At 31.7% G+C, this 23,345-nt stretch overlaps 1 protein-coding gene across 2 annotated transcripts in view; it reads right to left on the bottom strand.

Moving 5' to 3' along the window:
- The window catches only part of LOC108727426 (ATP-binding cassette sub-family G member 1), a 32,391-nt gene extending 12,842 nt beyond the window's left edge, over window positions 1–19,549 (bottom strand). Inside the window, exons 1-2 of one of the 2 annotated variants that reach the window (XM_018455550.1) lie at window positions 19,411–19,549; window positions 14,656–14,971 (exon numbers count right to left, since the gene is read on the bottom strand). In XM_018455550.1, coding sequence (XP_018311052.1) covers window positions 14,656–14,821 — 166 coding nt within the window. In that variant the 5' untranslated portion in view covers window positions 14,822–14,971; window positions 19,411–19,549. The remainder of the gene's footprint in view (window positions 1–14,655; window positions 14,972–19,410) is intronic. The other variant, XM_018455549.1, reaches the window with a different exon arrangement.
- Window positions 19,550–23,345: the final 3,796 nt, after the last annotated feature.

Raw genomic sequence — 23,345 nt, 5'->3', positions numbered from 1 at the left:
ATATCTACTCTTTTACTATCGGCATATAAGTAATCGTTTCACTTGTGACATTTTATTTGCCAGACCGTTCTATTAAATAGTTGAAATAACCATATACCGCTAAACGCTTATTATCACTGTTTTTGTACATTTCACATGAATTTGCTCAATGCGGAAAACTTCATGCTTCTCCACGAGGAGCTACAGGAACAACAAACGTAGCTATATTATGATCAGCTGATCATGAATTATAGGTACAAATTAGGGCCTAAGCACAAAGATGACCGTAACTGAGTCGTGGAACGTAAGTAGTAGTTGTAAATGGACAAAACATTGTGCATTGACCTATGACTACGACTACGACTCACATTTCACGACTCAGTTAGGGTGCCGTCACATACAGTCCACAATCCGTAATCCGCACCGGATGTCCGCGAAAGCATCTAGGGATTGCGTATGTACGGCAGATATTTCTCACGTAATCCGCAACTACGTAAAAAGAGAGTTCTAGTGCAGTCTAGTGCACGTCAGAAAACAGACCATTTGTTGTATTTGCACTAATAACATATATCAAAGATTCATTATGCACTTCTAATTTCAAAATTGTTGTCAAACAAAATTAATCACTATTTATAAATTAAAGGTAGATTATGGCACGTTTATTTTTGTTTGACGTCGGAGTGCAATTGCGTTGCGTGCTTAGATGCTCCTTGTGTCCCATGGAGCCGCAAAATGTGGACGTGTAAATGTAATATTTTTTATTTAAGAAATTATACTGTTCATTTTTATTTTATTTTATAAGAAAATTACAGAATATATTTTGATTATAACAAAAGTTTTAATTAAATCGTCAAATTTAGTCAAATAGATAAAATTAGAAAAAGCATTACTATTAATAGTAATAACTAGTAATTTTTACGGAAATTTCATGGGATTACGGCTCCATGGGGCACAAGGAGGTAAAACACACGTAACGTTACGGACGCAATACCTAGTAACTTTTGCAGACATCCAGTGCGGATTACGGATTACGGGCTATATGTGATGGCACCCTTACAACCATTTTTGTGCTTATGCCCTTACGCGTGATTTTTACAAAACGCAGTTATTCTTCTTCAGTTTTAGCTGACATCACATTAGCATTCATTTATCATTCTCTCGTCGTGTCCTTTGAGAATAAAGGAGCAACCGCAGCTCATGTATCATTTCAGTACGTCTGACACGCAGTGCGAAAACATGAGTCACGCTTCAATCGTTAGCCATTGCAGAATCACAAAGAAGAGAATTACTATTTCTATTACATTAAAAAGTAATTTTACAAAAAAAAAGGGATGTATGAATTTGTATGGACATATTTCATATATAATTATGCATGTTTATGAATATTTCTACGTGTTTGTATATGTTTAGATATATTTATACATATTTAAGCATGAAAAATTTTTTACCGGGTATGTATTTGACATAATTTTTCAGCTATTTCCACACGCGGCACATGCTATGATATGTATTCGTTGTACGTGATCGGACAAAACCTCCGGTTGTAACAATTATTATTTTAAATCGTTTGTATTCACAAACCTTTTTATTTGCACTTCAAAACTCTTCATACGAAATACAAACGATTTAAAATAATAATTGTTACAACCGGAGGTTTTGTCCGATCACGTACATACGAATGTGGTATGCATCGTGACGTAATGGAAGGAAGCAATCTCATATACAGCACACTAATGTTGAATCAATATCTCAGAAATGCGAAGGTTGCATTAACATCACGAAATGTAGATCCAGTGTTGAAAAAACATCGCTTCAACATTCAACATTGTAACGTCTCAGAATGTCCTTTCAACGTTCTAATTTAACTTTGCAGCAACATTAACAATCAATGTAAGAAAATCAATACAGATTCAATGTTGAAAAAAATATTCACATTTCAACAGTCAACATATAGTGTTTTCCAGCAGGAGACACAGCGTAACACAGTGATCCTTTTATACTTTGCAAACAATAAAGATACTATGATTCACTGAGACACTATTGCCCGTATTCATAGTCAGACCTTATACTTAAGGCTTCCTTAAATTTATCTTTAGATGCTCAGTAGCCAATGAAATAATTCGTAGAGTATCTGAAGATAACTTTAAGGAAGCCTTAAATATAAGGCCTTACTATGAATACAGGCATAAATCTCTTGCTGGAAAGCACTCGTAGTAACGTCTCAGCAACGTTCTTTCACCACTGTACTATATGTAAATAGATCTGTTCTTTCTAACGGTAATGTATTTAAAATAATTTTTAAAAACATATTTAGAGTTTGAAATGAAGGCGAGATAAAAAGTTTTAATGCAATCCAGTGCAGCGATAAAAAACAGGTCTAATAATATAATCGATCCGGTTCATTTGTGCACACTCCATATATAATAATAAATGCAAAACAGATATCTATAAATCATTCACGCAATGTATAACTTATAATTATAATATATGTATATAACATATTTCTTATCAAGCGAAATGTATTATATTTTATGAATTGAATTATAGCTGGCGTATTTTTGTTTGCCGAGATAAGATACTGCAAACAAAATTATTCTTCCGTCATTCTATTCGGTAAAAAAAAAAGAATGTTAAAGGTAAGCTAGCGCATAAACAAGCGATATAATTACACATTGATTCTCCTTCGTTTATTTTTTTGCAATAGTCGCATAAATCTATGCGTCTATAAATACGGGAGCGTAACTTGTTTTTAATAACGGCGACTGCCAAAGTCTGAGACATGAGCGTCATTTGATGGAAACACGTGTTAAGATTATGAAAAAGAAAAAAACTTGCGTTTAAAGTATTCTTTTTCTCTTTGTAAAGAATGAGTGATGTTAATGCAATTTACAGGGCTGTGTAGGTAAATCCGGAAAATGTTGACCCATAAGAAAAATCATGAAAATACAAGGACAAAATAAATTTAATTGTACAAAACTTAGTATATGTGAAGCAAATAATGTGATTAATTAAATTATTCAATGTATCCTCCATCAGCGGCCACGACTCGCTCAAGGCTGGACCACGGTTGCGAGCACTGTACGACTGGGGCCCGAAGGTCCATGCGCTGGAGATTTCATATTTCGACTGGAGACCGGCCGATTGATTCATTAAAAAAAAAAAAAAAAGAAAAAGGCGCAGGGTTTAATTCGTGTTTTGCGACCACTGTTATAGACTTTCTTTTTGTTATTAATATTTGACCAACATAAAGTGTCAAAACGATCACAGAGACCTTATTATTATTACAAGATTTATACATACAGTACGAACACAATTACAAACTTTTTTATTATTCGTAAAATAACAAACTGCGAACATAATCGCAGACTTTCTTATTACTTTCCACGTAATTTAAATATGTAATTAATAAATACCCCACGCGAGCGAAAAACTGGAGATTTTTCCCGTCTGCTGGAAAACTGGAGATTGGTCCTGAAAACTGAAGTCTCCAGTTGAAATCTGGAGACCTGGCAACCGTAGCCTGGACCTGAATGAACTGCACGCGCGCTCCAACTCCTCCTTGTCCATATTGGTCATCACCTTCTTAATGGAGGCTTTTAGAGCAGCCTTCGTATTGTGAAATTTTTCGTTGCATTTACCTTTGCCTCAATCACGTTTCATACGTAATAGTCAAGGAGATTGCAGTCTGGGCTAGATGAGGGCCACAAATCGGGAGACCAGTGGTGGAGCACGTTGCTCGTGAGCCAATTTTGAGTTTTCTTCGCCTTGTGGGCAGGTGCTGAGTCTTGTTGGAAGACATAATCTCTCCCAGCGGCAACCTTGACCATCCAGAGTTTCACAATAGCTTTCAAGATCTGAATGTATCCATCAGCATTGACCCGAAGACCTTCTTCGAAGAAGTGCGGCGGCATGACGTCTCCCTCGCTGCTCCCAGAACCATCGCAGACGAAGGAAATTTCGTGTGCATGATTTGCCCGCTTCGAAGTTATCACCTCTTGATTGTCAGCTTCTCGAAATTTCTTAGAAACTTCGTAAACTTGGGTTTTTTTGTATCCAAACCACGCTATGATCTCTGACGGCGACTTTCCGGCGCGGAGCGACTCGAGTATGGCTGCTCTTCGGTCTTGTTCTCAGCTCATCGAGGAACGGGTCATTGTGTGTTTATGCTGCGGTGTTTTCTCGTTGATTAATCTCAACTGGGCGGGAGAATTACTCCAATGCTGCCAATTGAATTCGAGAACGACAACTCACAAAAATTCCGGATTTATCTGCACGGCCCTGTATATTGTGTTTATTTACATATATATGGCCGATAGCTACATTCTTCCTCGGGTGAAGATTCGCTCAATGAGATTAAAAGATTTGTGTTGACGCTTCATTGATAAAATAATGTACGTTATCGAGCAATTAACATAATGCATTTTATGTTAATTCATAGTAGAGAAATGGACGAATTAATATATGTAGGGTAAAAGCAGGAATTATGGAATAGCGTTTTTTAAATTAACATTGTTCCGATATAAATGCATATGAAGACTTTAAATTTACACAGAACTCTTGAGGAATATGTTAGTTACAACATCCAATAAATGAAAGTAGTTAAACTTTAAGTCCAACGTCAATATTAACAAAAAAGTAAAAAGTGAGAAAATAGGTCTAAAAATGGGATGTAATATGGAATACCGATGAAATTTTGATCATAGTAATAAATAACATAATAAATGAAGTCCAAATTTGTTTATTTATGTAAACTGTTCACATTTTTATTGTACAATAACACAGAAAATATAATAGCATCATTGAACGTTATTACGCATGGACAATAAAGAATAAAATTAAATCTTGAATCAAATTAAATTATGACTTACAATAAATATTATAATCTAAAATAAACATTATTCACAAGAAGAATCAAAAAGTTATATTTTCAACCCTCGATGTATTCCACATTACCTGCATGTCGTCATATGACAAACAAAGTCTTTACGTAGCAATAAACAGTTTGAAATAGCAATTAATCTGCATAATATTGTTCATGCAACATTATTAAAAGCGTTTATGTAATATAAGCATTAAAAAATTTACCTTCAGTTTGTGAGAATACTTTTTAGAAAAAGCTGCCGGATCTCCTGACGTAACAAAAATAAATAAATGTTAATTGTAACAAAACAATTTGGTCGGACTGAGTTTATTGCTTGTTATGACATGTTTGATAGCAGTTGCAACAACTTTCAACGATTGCCGCCAGATTGCAATGCTTTGTTTAAAAAATAAGCCACTATTATTATATTAGTAGCTTATTCCATAATCGCTGCTTTTACCCTATTTATAATAACAATGAGAAAAAGATGACTAACTTAATTATACACAGGTTATACTATTATAACAATCAGTTTCAATGAATGAATTATGAATATTGGAGCAGCGATACTCATCTTAAATTTATGGTTGCGTATAAAACAGATTTGTAGTTTTCTGTGATTCGCTTATATTAATTTTAATTTTTGATGTAATCTTCTTTTTACAATGTGTGTGCAATGAAGAAATAAAGTAAAGTCGAAATTTATCTCGCCTCCCATAATTATTACCGTTTTTCATACGTAATTATTATAATTTATTTGATTTAACAACTTATATTTGCTCGATTATTAACCTTTAATTAGATTATATTTGATAATGCGTTTTGCTGGCACTTTAGTTAATCTTATATTATCTTTAATTTTATATATTATCGAATGCAATCGAATCAGTAAAAAGATATAAAGAGGAAAGATTTGTAAGAGATATGAATTCAACCTCGATATATGCCGCATCTATCAAAAACTTAATTTATCAAATATTGTTTAAGATAAATATGTTATACCAATAAAAAAACTTTAGTTGAACAAAGAATACAAGAGCTAAGCACTTGTATTTTGCTGTACTTGAGCCTTTATTATCTCTCTACACTTATGTATCACCAAACAACTAAGCATTTTGTAACTCTCTTAGTACACACTGAAAAAAAAGATTGGCTGCTGCAGCAAATTAGATGGTAAAATGCTATGCCATATTTTACCATCTAATTTGCTGCAGCAGCCAATCTTTTTTTCAGTGCAGTAATTATTTAAATGTAGATTATTATTTATGATACATGGTTGCGCTATTTACTACATTGACAAGTCGATTTAACTGACATTGGTTTTATTAATATTGGCAGTAAGAAATTAAAATCTTAAAACTAAAACTAATTTAACATAAAGGCATATAACAGAGTGATTACGTGAAAATTACCGTCACTCCTGCTATTTTTTTCTGATCAATTCTGCGGCGTGAATCCTCGCATGGTATACATACCGGAATTACTCTATTTATCGTGGAATAGCAATCCTGTAATCCTACATTATGAAGCTTATATTATAAATTTTCCGTCTTATTTTTCATCTTATAAAGGCGATTTTATTAATAATATTTCAATATCTCATTTTTGCGAAAGAGATTATTATACATATTTTTTATAAAGAGCAAAATGTGTCACTAATTGCAAGTTACTTAATTATGAAAGACTTCTAGCAGATATCACATCATTTTTCGCGTTTTTTTTTAGATAATATGCATAACAGGTTTAAATATGATAATTGGCATAACAAGCTCATAAGTCTCAGAAATATTAATTATTTGCGAACAGAATTCGCGCGTTTAGAACAATAATTATGCATACACGTGTCGACCATTTCAATATTTTTCCAGTTTCATGAAAATGTTATTTTCACGCGTAATTAATTTTGTTTTTTCATGATTAGAGATAATTGTGTGTGTGTGTGTGTGTGCGTGCGTGCGTGCGTGCGTGTGTGTGTGTGTTAAGATATAGATTATAATAATTTTCATAAATTAAAACGATATTAAATTTTTTTACATATCTTGATTGTTGTAAAATGACCTATGTCCTATGTGATCAATGCACTAATAAAAAAATTTGAGAGATTGATATATCTAATTATACTCTCGAGTACTATTCTAAACAGATAATCAAAATATTAGTTCAATTATGTGATAATTCTGAAATAAAGTATTTGTAACTAATTTTAAGAAGTCATAAAAGCGAAAATCTTGATCATTATTAAAATACATTACACAATAACGAATGTGATATATATTATATTATACATATCGGAAGAATCACTACAATTGTAATCACACAACCAGAAATAATGATAATATTCGTCGAACAATATATTTGGTTGTGATAATCGTAAGATAGACATAGCTTAATAGCAATAATTAAAAAGATAAGCCAATCTTACGGTTATCATTATTGTATTATAGTTCTTGTAACAAAAAATGTATTGATGGACGACTTTTGGCCGAGAGCACCATAGCCTTTTTTTCCATGCAGTGATTTAATTACTAAAATTTAAATATAGGAAATAACTATAATACATAATAAGCTTCATACAATAAGACAATTAACTCTAACAATAAAATAATTAAATTCCTTCGGCTTGGTAGACAAACTTTTTTTTCTGAAATTACTATCCGTATCATAAGACCTGTTATTTTTAACTGAATTCCTTACACTGTTTATTTTTCTATTTTGTCTTCGATATAGAAAGAAAAAGAAGAAAGACGAATCATGTGTAAGAAGTTTAGTTAATAAGAACACACACTTACAACGATATATCATAACACAATAAGCCTGTTTTTTTAGCTGAATTTCTTGAACCGTTCATCTTTCCTGTTCTTTTTTCCAACATGGAGCAAAAAAGTGAAAATATAAACTATACAAGAAATTCAGTTGAGAAGAACAAACCTTTCTATAAATATTTTTTATTAGTATAAAACTATCTTAATATTTTTTTTCCATTCTGTCATTTGTTACAAACGATTAATATAACTGTGTTTTTAGTTCGTATAATTTATTCATTTTTCTTTATAATATGATACATTGTTTCTCTTTAATTTTCTAGTTATTTATATTACAATTTTTAAGTATAGTCTGTGATCACAATTAATGATTCGATTACAATAAACGATAAAACTTTAATCCACGTGATAAACAAACGGTTTAAGAAACAAACTCGGAGATTTGTGATTTCTAAATTTAACAGTAGATCAAGTGAAGGTTAGCATATCAGTGAGAGAAAAACGTCGGGCATATTACGACCGCATAGGAAGCGAGATGTTGCAAATTATAATCGCATTATAGATCTTCGTTGCAAACCGCGAGAAATTTCACGACGTTTCACCGTTAGAAATTATGCGTAAATTTCTTGCGGAAGGAAGATACCACATAAATTCGTGATATTTTCATGAATCCGACTGAATCCAACTCCGTGACATATAAACGTGACTTTCAGTGTAAAGAAGATTCCTTGCGATTCCTACATTGAAAGAACGATTTAGCTGAAGCAAAAATCTAAAAATTTAGTTAGATACAGATTTGAAAATAATTTTGTTAGACCGTCAAAATAATTATATAAAACACTCAAACTGATTGTCAAAAATTTTTGTAACATTTCTAATCATGCTTGAAATTCTTACGTAACTATTTTAATGGTTAACCATCAAATTATTTTCAGATCTGTATCTATAATAGCTAAATTTTTAAAAACTTCAACAAAGTCGTTCTTTCGGTATACGTTGAAAAACTGCTACAGGCACAACTGTGCGTATCAATATATCTTCTTGTTAAAATAACATATTCGATTTTCAGTTCTATGCGAAATGATTTTCTCATTAGCTGTCGTATTGCTAGCGGTTGTTCACACATGATATCTAATTAAACGTCGAAAGAAAGATAATTGCCTTAAAATGTATATCGTCTTTCAGAAAATTGTCTTTCAGAAAATTGATGCAAAACGATAGTGCTAATTCATTATCACCGAAATACACACGTGTATCATGTTACTTCATGCATAAGCTTCTGTCGTTATATGCTTCGTTGTCCAGAGATACTCACGTTACGGCGCGGCGTGCGCAACAATATTCTCATGGAATGATATTGACATAAATTATATCGCACGTAACCATGTACGTGCAGTAGCGATAAATGTAGAGTATAACGAAAGAGTCAATCATCATTGCGGTAAAGGGGCAGTGAAATGCTTAGGTAGCAACTTTACTTTTTGAGGTGGTGGAATCTTCAGCAAAAAAAACAACTGCTGATAGCAAGAGTTGAATTGGAAACAAATAAAAATATATATAATTCTTTGCTTGAGTGAGCGGAATATTGTGTTGTCAGTCAGCGAAATAATGTAACAAAACGTGCCTTGATCTTAATTTCCCCTTCCAAATCAAATCTCAACATAAATCTGCATAGTTGATTACTCAGCATTTCTAGAATTTTTCTATTTTTATAATTATAGACTTTTCTTTATGATAATAAAAATAACTTTAATGTATATTCACAAGATTTGATTCCGCTCTTTAATTATAAAGAAAAAAATGAAATTAGATGCAAGAGACAAAACATTAATAAGGCTGTTGTAAAAAAAAATATGACAATTTAATCTCAAGGTGGAGTAAAAGGAAAAAAAGACATTTTAAATAAGCTGATTGTATAATATAGAACGTAAAAATAAAAAAACGTAAACAGAACTAAAAAAATGTGAACACAAAAAAACTAATTGAATCTAAATAATGAGATTTAACAAAATGGCGAAACGAAATGAAGAGACAGGAGGCAGATTTTAGGTCCATAGGCAATTAATCTAATTAAATAATTATTTGATTGTAATATAAGAAGACATGTAGAAAAAAATATTCCATTATATGTTCTGTTATCTTTCAAGGTGTGATTAGAATATTTTGTTTTCGTGACCTAAATCTGATTACATAGTTTTAAAAAAAAATTGCGATTGATATTATTATTTGTTTAAGTTTATCTATTTTGCTTATAAAGCCATGAAGCTTTATGAATATAATGATGTGATCGTCACCAAACGAATGATTTAGATGTGTAATAATATAATTAGAAGTACCTCAAAGTATAATTTTTCTTTTTTGCACAAGCAGAGATAAATTTCATATGATTTAAATAATTTTTTAGGTCATTTATACTATCACAATAATTAGTGACTTCTTGTATCAATCATATGTTTAAAGATAATTTTGCACAATGTATCTATCATAAAACGATTTAATGTAATAATAAAACGATAAACTAATATTCCTTATCAACAACAATACTGGATATAAACACCTAGAGAAAGATTTCTTCGATTCAAACAAGAGAATTTTATCTGAGGTCTTTTTAGAAGTCATAAAAATTTAAAGAAATGACAGTTCAATTGAGTTGAAGGCAGTGATCTAACGAATTTATTATTAATTTAGTATTAATTCAATATTAAATTAGATTCATTCACCCAGAGAAAAGTTTCTTCGATTCAAAGAAATGTTTCTTTGCTATACGGTTAAAGAAAAATTTTCTTTGATCTGAACGTCATTTCTTTGATTTGAACATCATTTTTTAAATCAAATAAAAAAATTTATTTAATTTTAAAAAGTGATGTTCAAATCAAAGAAATGACGTTCAAATCAAAGAAAATTTTTCTTTAACCTTATAGCAAAGAAACATTTCTTTGAATCGAAGAAACTTTCCTCTAGGTGAATGAATCTAATTTAATATTGAATTAATACTAAATTAATAATAAATTCGTTAGATCACTGCCTTCAACTCAATTGAACTGTCATTTCTTTAAATTTTTATGACTTCCAAAAAGACCTCAGATAAAATTTATATGAGGAAATATGTGAATCCGATTTTCATATTCTATAACGATATCGTACAAAATATCGTATAAAAGCATAACTGTAAAAAATATTGCAATTAACTTGACTATGATTTGAAGCATGTCTAATGACGTGATAAAAACATGACCAAAGTTCAAAATAATGTTACTTTAAAGCAATTATAATCGCAAAGACATCAAGTGCATAATCTAACAAAGCGTATATTGCGTTAACACACTTTAGAAAATGTATGTCTATCATTTTTACACGATCGACAAAACGAGGAATATTCCATCTATATGTCAATTCCTTTATACTTTATATTTATATATTTGTATACAGACTGTCTCACATCTCCTTATTATTTGCATATTTTTTATAAGACTTACAAAGCTTATTATTTAAGAGAAATTTTGCATTGTCATGACGTAAGTAATTTTTTATTGTGATAATTGACCTGAAATACAATTAACAATGTAAATTACGATTGTCTATTTCATTTTCATCAAGGTTCCCGTCAGCGTTTATATTAAAATGACTTTTGTTTTGGCGACCTTTAAAATCATCATAAATAAATCAACAGTTGGAACTTCCTGCTTTATTAAACGATAGCATTGATCGAGAACTTTATGAATAATTTAATTTTTCGAAAAAGAAAATATTCGAATGGAAATTTTAAAACGCATTGATCTCTCTCAGAACTAATTCGTAGAATGCAACACAAAATAACAAAAATCAAAAATTTTCAAATAGTTGTTTATTTTCAGAAGGAATGACTTTTTTAAATAATTTAAACTTGCAACAGAAAAACCTAAGTAAATATTCTTTTTAAAAAATTATAATACTTTTTTTAAATATATAATATTCTTGCCAATGTTTAATTGATAATTAAAATATTGCAAATAATATGCCGCTGATGTTTTTGAAATGAGATGCTCTTTAATGTTGAGCGTGACATCACTTTTGCATAGCAAATTGAAAGTTGTGCTGTACTTTGTACAGGCAGCTTATCACTCTCCAATTAATTAATAGACCCCGATCTGTAATTGTAGTTCGATACTGTGTAATACTTATTACGTAATATATTTCTCAATTTCATATCATTCTCACGCCTCAATCATGTTATCGAAAGCTGATCGTATTATCGAAAGCAATAGTATAAAGAATTAAAATAATAATAATTTGTTATTAAGAATTATATAGTTGACGCGAAAATTCATACAAGTATAAATTGTGAAACATAATTTCAAACTCTTACTGTTTACAGGAAATTATACAACAAGATAATAACATTTGACACATAAAAAATACTACATGGTATGAAATATTGCTATGGTAGAGACAAATTGTGAGGTACTATTCTTTTTTATTATAATAAATTGTTTGTTTGGTATGTAACATATAAGAGAATTTATACTGTTAAGTGTTTTCCCAGAAACCGTGCATCAGCATATGATTAATGTGCTTTTATCGGAAATAAATGCTTTAATGGTAATATTGAACGTAATTAAATGTTTCAATTATTATGTGGTATATATTGAGATTGTTTTATGATTGGTATATAGCTTTACGTAAAATATATGCTTTACAATGTATCGGTCTTTAGATTGTATAACGAACTGTCATCTTGTAGAATCTACTATTTATTTTATCGACAATTGTAAGAATAATTAGTAAATTCCCGGATTCATAGGAAAAAATTATATTGCGAAATTATCTATTTCGCGAAGAAAATATTCCGGCTAAATAACTTAGAGATTTTTTGGTTAATTACATTTAATTGTATAGTAATCTTAAGATGTGTGATTAATTACTCAATTTCCAAGAAAAACATATTAAATATAATCATAAAGTCATTTATTCCATTTGTGAAACGTTTTCGGCTTGAAGTATAAAATAATTTGAGATTTTTTTCGTTAATTATATTAATTGTATTGTCTGTTCGATAAAAGTGTAATCGATAATTTTTAAACTATTTATTGTAAAAAATTACATATGTACTACACAATCAATATTAAACACTTTTGTTTTTTTTTTAATAAGTTATCTAATTACCGCCATTGTCAATTATTGTGGACATTTTTAAGGCATATTTCTTACCAATTTTACAACATAGGCTGCTTTCCTTTTAGAAGACACAGTCGACACAAACGTCATTCTATTCTTCTTGGTATTCAATAAATAACAAAAATAGAGCAATACTTGTGTCAATTGTCTCCTAAAAGGACAGCAGCTGTCCTTTGTTCAGAATCATGGGCGCCGACTTGCGAAAAATATTGGGGGGCACCGAGAAATATTAGGGGGAGACACAACAATATCCACTTTTTTACGGTGCTACTGATAAAAATAAATCGCTGAAATAACTAAAATTAAATTAGTAAAAATTTTAATGATTTTAATGATTTACTTCCATCAAGAGTATCGCAAAAACAAATGGTAATGTTGTGTCGACATTTACTTCTTCAGAACAGTCAGAAGACTACTGTAGTGCACAAGGTATTTTGCGGTTACAGGAAAAAGGCACTCATGTCCTCTCTCAGGTTTCTCTCTGGTACGTGTATGTGCAGGTACACTAGGGATTCCTTCCAGGGGCATATTCGGATTCTCACCTGGATGCTCCAAGGATATCAACCTTGTTGTTTAACAAACTGTTGTTAAACAAGGACGAAATGACATTCGAGGAGCACTCTAATGGAAATCAAAACACGCCTCAACAAGCGACTCACAATCAGTACGACACAATAATCATCTCATCCTTGTTTAACATTGGCGAACAACAAGAATGTAATGATACACTGTCACACCGTGTCATTACACCATCTCTTGTTGGAAAGCACCTAAGCCGGCAGACGGCGTGACAGCGCGAGCATCACTTTTAATTCGCCGCGTCAACGTTATGTATAACATACGTCACGTGGCCGATGTTTTCTCACAGTTTTGATCGCAGAAATTATTTGTAATTGTTAAAACACCGTTTGTTAAAAAACCAAAAGGTAAAAATTATTGAGGAGTTTTTTTGCCCCCCCCCCCCCCGTAGTCGGTGCCTATGTTCAGAACGTGTTTGTTCAGACCGAGCAAACTTTTATTTTTGAGAATCAATAATTTTTGACCGAGTAGGTAGAAAAGTTTTTTCTCTATGGCTGGGATTCATAGTTAATTCTTATATTCAAGACCGTCTTAAGGTCAGTCTTGAGATGTCACGAACCAATCAGAGGGCTGTATTAGCATCTTAAGACGGTTTTGAAATAAGATTTGACTATGAATACCGGTCTATGACGCATTATACAGAGAGTCTTATAATGTCTTTTATCCAAACGGATTTACACCGATTTAGATTGAATAATGTTCTACTATTGGTTGACGTTACATGTTCTATTAATAGGAGAGTATACGTCATTAATCCAACCCAAGGCTTCTATCCTTGAAAAGAAACGTATACGAAATTCTAGAAAAATACTATAGTATACGTAACATATATTGTGGTATTTCTCTAGACTTTCATATACGTTTCTTTTTGAGAATAGAGACCCAGATTGATGCAAACCTGCTCGGGCTGAATACGCCATTAATTAATGGTTGCGCAGAAAAAGCAGCTTTACAATTGTTGTAAAATTCTTAAATATGATTGGTTTATACATTTAGATCCAGTGAGGAACTAAGAACAAGGTTAATCATATTAAAGAATTTTACAACAGTTGCAAAGCTACTTTTTCTGCTAAACGCAGCCATTGTTTCATTTTATTAGAGAACAATGTTTTTAACGATGAGTCTCGCATACGCTGAAAGATTCGAAATTATCTTCATTTGTACACACTCGAAAATAAGACATGATTACAATAATGTAAGTAAACAAAGGAAAAAAGCGATGAAGCAATATCATTGATAATTAATCGAACCACGATAAGACACAAAAGATATGTCGATCATGCTTTTATCGACTGCAAAACAGTCTTAAAAAACAAATACCTTGCCGAGGGATTGGTATTGAATATGTCACGTCATTGAATTCGATGTCCACTGCAGCCATTTTTGAAAGATAGGACACACATGTAACGCCGTTGGTATTGTTGAAGGCATCTTTCTCGCAAACGTTATCGGCTCCATTTGGCTTGCCTTCTGGTGTAAGGTCCATGACAATCTTCCCACACTGGAGTTCTCAAAAACAATTTATCTTTCAGCTAGCGATTGTCATTACGCGATACTTTCTTCCGCGGTGCAACGTGTCGATCGACATCAGCGGAGAAACACGATGCGGGAAGAAATGATTTCAACTGAAACTGAACTAAGCATAGAAGAATGAGTGATTCAAAGAAGGAAGGAAAAAGAAGAAAAAGTTTCGCGCGCTTTAAAAGCCCAGTCATCAACTTATAACTGGTATTTATAATTCAATCTCAAGGCTCGTCTTCTTTGAAGCCGATCATGCCAATTGACAAAACATCGCGAGTGAATAATTCGAATCGTTTATTTAACTTTAACTGAATTCGAGCAAAATTTGAGAGTTAATTACAAAAACAGTTAAAATTAATGTGCAAAAAAATAGAAAATCCAAGAATTTGCAAGCGAAGAAATTAGCGCAAAACTTGTCGCATTTTATATTCTTTACGCTACAGAAAAGTTAACAAACGATTAAGAGATAATAAATAAAAAACGAAATAGTGTGCGAATAAATAAAAAACAAAATAGGTATAGGATATGTATTAGGAAGATGTTGAACTTTGTGCTAATATTTCTATGTCTCGTCTTTGCTCTATACTCTATTCAGCTTCTATATTCTTGTCATTGTACTGATTACACATGCTGACAAAGTACGTAACAATTAAAAAAAGGCAAAATGAGTGGAATCTAGTGTTATTTAAAAGTAAATTAAAGAAAATTAAATGATGAAAAAAGAACTTATATTAGTCTTATAAAGTCTTTATATTAAAAATGTTAAGTCTAGCAGTGATAAAACAAGATGACCTCTATTTAATCAATAAAATGACCATACAGTGTCTCGTTATCGTAAATAACCTTAATATATAAGATCAAGCTATGAATTACGTCCTACGTTACATCAATAACACAGGTCTGCAAAATTGGAAGTGTTGAAAGTTGATTGGGATTTAACAATGTTTTCTTACGTAATTTTTTGCGCCAAATCCGGCTGCAGAATTGCTCTATCACGTCAAGATTTCGAGATATCCTAACTTAAAACTGCCAAAAAGCCGTTTTCAACCATATTTTAAATTAAATTAAAAATTAAGAAAATTTTTATTGTCAAATCCATCAACGGTATTATTTACTACTATACGGCCCCTTCAAAATCCATTTTGAACTATCTCAAAGCGATTTTTTCTTTCAGAGATATACTTATTCAAAGTCCAATGAATTATACTTCATACCCAGTAAGAAATGACAATGGAATCGATGTCGAATCGATATCGAAATCATCGAATCGATGTCAAATCGACGTCAAATCTGCGAGAATTGTTAAACTTTTATTGTTCATGGCTTACTAATATTTTATGTTGCGGTCTTTAGTGATACATCGACACTTATATATATAGACAACAACATAAAATATTAGTAAGACATGAACAGTGAAAGTATAACAATTCTCGCAGATTTAAAAATATTCTGTGACAAAGGCAGAAGAGTCATCTAATCTGTCCAGAAATACAGTTTGTTCTAATACAATGGTATACAGATTAGACTTCTATGAGGTATAATTTATTGAACTTTGAATAAGTATATCTTCGAAAGAAAAAAATCGTTTTGAGATGGTTCAAAATGAATTTTGAAGGGGTTGTATAGTAGTAAATGATACCGTTGATGGATTTGACAACAAAAATTTTCTTAATTTTTAATTTAATTTAAAATATGGTTAAAAACGGCTTTTTTGGCAGTTTTAAGTTAAGATATCTCGAAATCTTGACGTGATAGAGCAATTCTGCAGTAGGATTCGGATTCAGCGCAAAAAATTACGTAAAAAAACATTGTTAAATGCCAATCAACAAAACGATGCAGGCCTGTGTAAATGTTCAGCGATTCAGCGGAAGTCAGCTCTTAATAAACGTTTTACGCTGATTGATTATACTTTTAAATTTATAAGAATAATTTTATCTCGGCGAAGAAAATTTTCAATAGTGGGCAAAATAAGCTGATCGCAGTTGTTCAGAAGAAGATAATAATCGTAGATATTCTGATACGTTCTTCTTTTGACAGATGAAAAAGATCGTTTCTGTATTTTCTTTATATTAAGGTGCAATTTCATGCAGCTAAGGAAAGCTGGCTTTTTACTCCCACTTCGATCACAATCAAAGCAGTGTTCAAAACAGTGGTGCCAGATTCTGACTTGCGCTACCAACGCGTAGCGCGTGGTGGGGGAAGAATGGGGGTAGTTGCCGATAGCTACAGTTATCGAAACTACCTCCACTCTTCCCCCACCACGCATTACCAAGTGGTAGCGCAAGCCAGAATCTGGCACCACTGGTTCAAAAGCTGTTCGCTCTACTCCTGCTTCCTTTTCATGGAGCGTATCTTCACTGGCTTTAAACTAACGAAGAATTCATTTATTTTCGCTAGCTTTTAATTCATTTTAATAAAAATGGATTATAAAAATGAATACATCGAGTATATAACAGAATATACGTATAGTAGTAGCTACAGCTGCAGCAGAGATTTGGAGGCGACACATAGCCGTTGCAATTGCTAGTATATACAATTATTAAAAAAGAAAAAGTGCTAGATAGCACTCATTTTAAAAAATCGTAGCGAGAATATAGTTTTTTCTTTGCTTCACTCCCAAAATTAATCTTGGAAGACATACAATTCCATGAACATGACATGACATGTCATCTCATGTATTTCAGTATTTCGCTATTAGTTGAATATCGAACTTTGAGTTTAACTTCGCTGTATACGAAAATTGATGCAGTGGAGGTAAAACGTCATCTTTTATTAGCTGCATAAAATGACACCTTTAGCGAATTATAATAGCATGCTTGTTACATTGTTCAGAATGCCAGAAGTTTCTTTTCCAGAAAATAGACGTACCGTTCTTTCTTTCCGATACTTTTCAGTTCTTTAGTTTTTAATTTTTTTTTACATTTGACAACGGTTATGTAGATTTTACTCATGACACGTGTAAACCGCTACGCGTAAAACGTAATAAATAAGGTGAACGACAGTCACTCGGAATTTTACACGCATGCGCCATTATGGAAACACAGCGCATTGAACTTCGACCGTGCGAGTGTTCGATCGAGCGGTCGGTAAATTATAGCTAATAAAAGTAAGCACGTATTTGCGCTTGCATTAGATGACGATAGGATGTATCATTAAATTTAGAAAAAGAGATTAAGAAGAGCTAAATAATTGGCTCTTGGGAGACTTCTAAACTTTAATTTTTCCGTTTCTCACATTTATATTATACAATCAACTTATTATTATATGGAACCTGATATCAATTTCGAACGTATAATAGTCTCGTTGCATGCACGTTGAAGTACAATTAACGAAAGTGCTTACAAAATTAAATTTTTATAAAAGTCTTCACAAAAGCGTCTCTTTGTCCTCCTGTTTTCATTTTTCACTCCGGATGTGAGAATTAGCTCGACGGGAATACAATACGATCGTGCGGTTTAACGAGCCACGTCAGACTGACTCAACCTTCCACGGTTGATTCACTGCCAATCAAACTACCAGTTTTAGTCACGCATTGCGATTGAAGGGCTTGATTTATTTACAATTCGCTACGACCAAGGTGAGGGTAACGACGTTTCTCTCAAGTGTCAACCCCGTCAGCTGCAACGACTGTGCTTCCTTCTGATTCTATCGTTGGACATTGTGTGGTTTCAGAAAAACTCGTTTCTGCGTATCGTAATCATAGGCACGAAATCAACGGCGTCGCGAAGATTAGAATTGTTTATATATGTGTTTCCGGTATGCATCACTTCATGACATTCTACGTTTCAAATTCTTCGCGCTAATCAGAATCACGATTTTTACATTCATTTTAAATTCAAATTATTCAATCATTTTCTTTTGTTTTAATACAACACTAAATGTCACGCTCGTTTTATCATATTTTTTTTTAACCACGTACTTAATCAGCGTTAATGTATGTAATCAGCACAATGATAACAGAAGTTACGTAAAAAAATAATGTAGATAAGAAATAGACATATTAGTGTAAAGGTCGTTATCTTTCTAATACATCCTACACTACACATTTTGTTTTATTTTTCAATTATTATGTCTTCGTTGTTTATTAACTTTTCTGTTGCGTAAAAAATTGAAAATGCGATAAATTTTGTGCTAAATACTCCGCTCCAAATTTTTTTATTTTTCTGTCTTTTTGCACATTAATTCCAACTGTTTTTGTAACCATTGCAATTCTGCTCAAATTCAAATGAAGTTAAATAAAAAATAAAGTAGTTATATTCACTCGCAATGTCCGAACCATAATTTTTCAAAATCTTCAAACTTCAATTATTTGTAACTTGAAGATTACTGGTCGCTCAGCATTTGAAGAAAATTTATTTTCAAATTGACTGAAAAAGTTTGCAGATAAAGGAATATTTCAAAAGTATGTGAAAAATTCTGCACATCGTGGGTCGTCGATTGACATTTACGGTCTCGTCTCGAATGCTCCAATTTTTTACTCCGATTTTTTGCGCTCTTCGGTGTTTCTATTGCTGCAGGGAATACGGTAGTATTGATGATTCGCGGATAACTCACGTTGTTGGCCGCGGTTCGTCAATTGACACGATCACACTACTATGATAGAGGAGTTCTACTAGCGGTAGAACGTAAGAATCAGCTTACCGCCACCAGCAACGACGGTAGACTGACTCGGAAATAACTTTGGCTTACGATCCGCACCAGCTATATCTCTCCCTGTTGGTGTATATGTACGGCATGAGCCTCTCTTCGTTACGCCGCAGAGACAACTGCATACAGCATGGTGGGTGTCAGTTCGCAGCTTGCGCGACCGAAATATGAGATGAGATCTCAACGAACGAGGCGTCAATATTTTCGACATTTCAAAAGTTTCGAAAGTTATTTCGAAAATTATTTCGAATTCTGTTTTAACGAGTGGAAATAAAGGCGAAGTTTTAGCACGGGCGAAATGGCTTCTGAATTCTATTGCTTCGGCACCATTGCGAGAATATCGATTTCTTTCGCAGCCAGCTCCCCGCAACATTTTGCCTCCTACAAAATTCAAATCGATCGTTAGAATCGTGCGTTTCAGGATAAAATTCAGGATTGGTAAAAAATATGTTTTAAACGTGTTTTAAACAATTTAAAACATGCTAAATTGATGTTTTTAATATGTTTTAAATGTTTTTTTATAACACCGTTTAAAACATATTTGAAGCATTAAAAACATATTTAAGAAGAAACACAGTATCTTTTATTCTTTAAAAAAAGCATTAGTTTTTATCAACTCTGATAAAATTAAATTTTCACGGTGAGACTTGTTCCCACATTTAATGGTATTTTAATCTTTAATTTGCATAAAGAATTAAACACTAGAACCGCCGGCATTGGATACACTATTGTTTACAGTGAAAATAAAAATAAACTGTGCAAACATGAGTGGAATTAATTAATTTTTTTTTGTAAATCAAACTTCTAAAATGAAAAGTCGAGGAAAACTGTTAGCCAATACGGAAATTTATAAAAATTACAGCAATTTTTAATATCAGCGGAGCCAAATTGGCGTTGTCGGCGATTCTAGTGTAGGAAGTACGCACAAAGTGTATCGTGCAATGATGAAAAGAGTGCAACGATGAGAGAAGAAAAAGGGGAAATTGATGTATCTCACTTGTGACTGAATATCCATTTGAACGATTAATTTTACGATAATTTATCCGAATCTAACAAACAGGCTTTTGTACTGAATCAGAAATAAGTTTATTCATTAATAAGTAAATAAACTTTTTTAGCACATTTTATCCAAATCTGACAAACAGGCCTTATTGTACCATTGAATCAGAAACTTATCAATTATAAATATACCTTTTGTAAGTAAATTTCTTTCTGATTCAGTGGTACAAGAAAGTCTGTTTGTTAGATTCGAATAAAATGTCGTAAGCAAAATAAGCAAATCGTTTGAACGATCGAGTCATAAGTGCAATATACATTCTCCTTCTTTTCCTCTCATTTTTATTATTCCAATAGTCATCATATGCGCGAGAAAAAAATTAAAGATTAACGGGTCAATTCTAAGCAGAACTAGCAAAGTTCATAACATGTTTTCGTAAGACTTGTAAGAACTTACAAATATTGTATTTATAACTTTGTGCGTATTTACGAATGTGTGTGTGTGTGTGTGTGTGTGTGAGATCGTACATCTTACAGTATATACGAACAGAATTATAATATCAGTTATAAGTTCTTACAAGTTTTATGAGAAGATATTACGAACTTTACGAGTTAAAATTAGATTATAGATATAGCCGATTAAAGCCATCAGACGTGGGAAGAAATCACTGTGACAATATGAGTTCACTTACAATTCTTTTTATCTTATGCGTAAGCGTATATATTGAGAGTGTTCTTATCACGACAGAGAATTAATCACGTGATTTATTTAAAATAATTATAAAATATACTACGCAATCTGTTGCTATGAAATAACTTTTAAAATAGAATAACCTTATTTAAAAAGTGGCCCTGATATTTTCGTTTTTATATCAGAGACACGATAGTGTCTCGGCGCTAATTTTGTTGTATTATCGATAAAAATTTATTATTCTAAAATAACTGCGGCTCGCTCTTCATCGATAAATTCTTATACAAATAAGTACTCGTATTGCTAAAGAGCTGCTTATCTTGTTTAATTTTTCGACACTTAACAAAATTAGGTCAAAGGACTTTGTTTTATTTCTTTCGCAAAGTTCCAATTATTATTAGCCGAAAAAAGAAGACGATGCTTAATCATTATTTCTGAATCGTACGTATTTTTAAAGTTTAATTGATTAATATACTTACGAATCGCATCTACATCCAATAAACTCGATCCATTGATTGTACTCGCTCGCATTGATTGTACTTCAAATTATATATCAAAGATTAATCATTGTGTGAAATATTTTTATGTGCGTGCACTCTCTAAAATTTTTAGCGTAAATCTCACTTGGAAGAATAAAACTTACTTTAAAAGATTGAAAATTGAATCACTCTTTTTCAAGACTGGTACAATTTTCACTCCTTAGAGATTTCACTCAAGAGAATTTAAAGAATAATAATATCTAAAAAAACCTTTTTAAGGGGTTATATCACTTTGAAACTTTGAAAAAATCGAAAAAATTTTTTTTTCGCTTAAATAATAGTTTATACATGTAAAAATATAACCTCGCTAGTTGGAATGGAAAATTCGAAGTATTTACAAAGTTACAGCTGATTCTTTGAAGCGCATCCCTTCACGATTTAAACGCGTTTTTCTCAAAACATTTTTCAAATCGGCGTACATAACTTCCACAATTTTCGATTCACTTGAAACTTTCAGAGAATCTTCTTTTGCTAATTATCTAAAGAAGTACGTAGCGATTAGTTATAAACTATTATTTTTACGATTAGTTATAAACTATTATTATTATTAACATTTTAATGCAAAATTTTTGGTCAAAAATGATTGTTTTTTTTTTTCAAATGTTCACCATTTTTACAAAAATGCATATTTCTGAAAACGTACGTACTTCTTTAGTAAATGTTATGTTAAAAATAAAAATTTTTAGTTTTTTGATTTAGGTTAAACCGTTTCGTAGTAATCTTATACGTCGGACTCGCTGAAAACCAATCTATTTCAATCAATTGCAGTGCTGCCATTTTCTTTAAAAAAATAAAAAAAAAATTTTTTACACTTCAATACATGTATAATGAATGCCTCCTTATATATTTTTAATTTACTTTATCCTTTTTACACAAAAAATTTCCAAAAATAGCCTTCTTTTTAAAGGTCCAAAGTGGTGTAACCCCTTAAAAAAGAAAAAATGTAACGCCAAGTGCATAAAAAAAGTATCGAATATTACATTCCTTTTAATAAAAAACAGATACGAGATAAATGTAATTAGCCAAGTATACGTAATCAAAATATTCACACCGCACACTTCTCACTATCGAGCAATTGTCAACGTTATAAATTTAAAAATCGCGTAGATATCATGAAAGATGTGAAAATTTACTGATATTCACGGCGTAAATCTTTATAGAGCGAACTGACGTAATATACACTCGTTAAGTAATATTTTTTTCTTTTATATAGTAATCTTGCAACTTGTTTTCAGTAATTTGACTTTAATCCTTTCATCTTTTTTTAATTCTAAGGCTGAGTTGTTTTAACTTTGAGTAAAACTTCAACTCAAGGTCTTTCTTGCTCTCTTACGCTCTTAAACTGAATTGATCCATCTTTTGATAAACTTTACCTCACTGTCTTACTCTCTTACTCTCTTATATTCTTACTCTTTTACTCTTTCGTTTATTCAGTAGAAAATTATCACATAGTTTATCTGAAGATAGAACAACCGACCCTATTATAATATAGCTCTAAAGCTCTGTAACGTTTCAGTTATATTAGCAGTAATACGGTAGAAAAGAAGGCTAATACAAGCACCAGATGTAGATCAAGTATAAAAGTAAACTTTGATGCAAAATGTCAAAGGGATAGT

Source organism: Mycetomoellerius zeteki, unplaced genomic scaffold, assembly GCF_001594055.1.
Source record: "Mycetomoellerius zeteki isolate Tzet28-1 unplaced genomic scaffold, Tzet1.0 scaffold49, whole genome shotgun sequence".
Classification (NCBI taxonomy): Eukaryota; Metazoa; Arthropoda; class Insecta; order Hymenoptera; family Formicidae; genus Mycetomoellerius; species Mycetomoellerius zeteki.
This window is presented reverse-complemented; position numbering and strand designations above follow the sequence as displayed.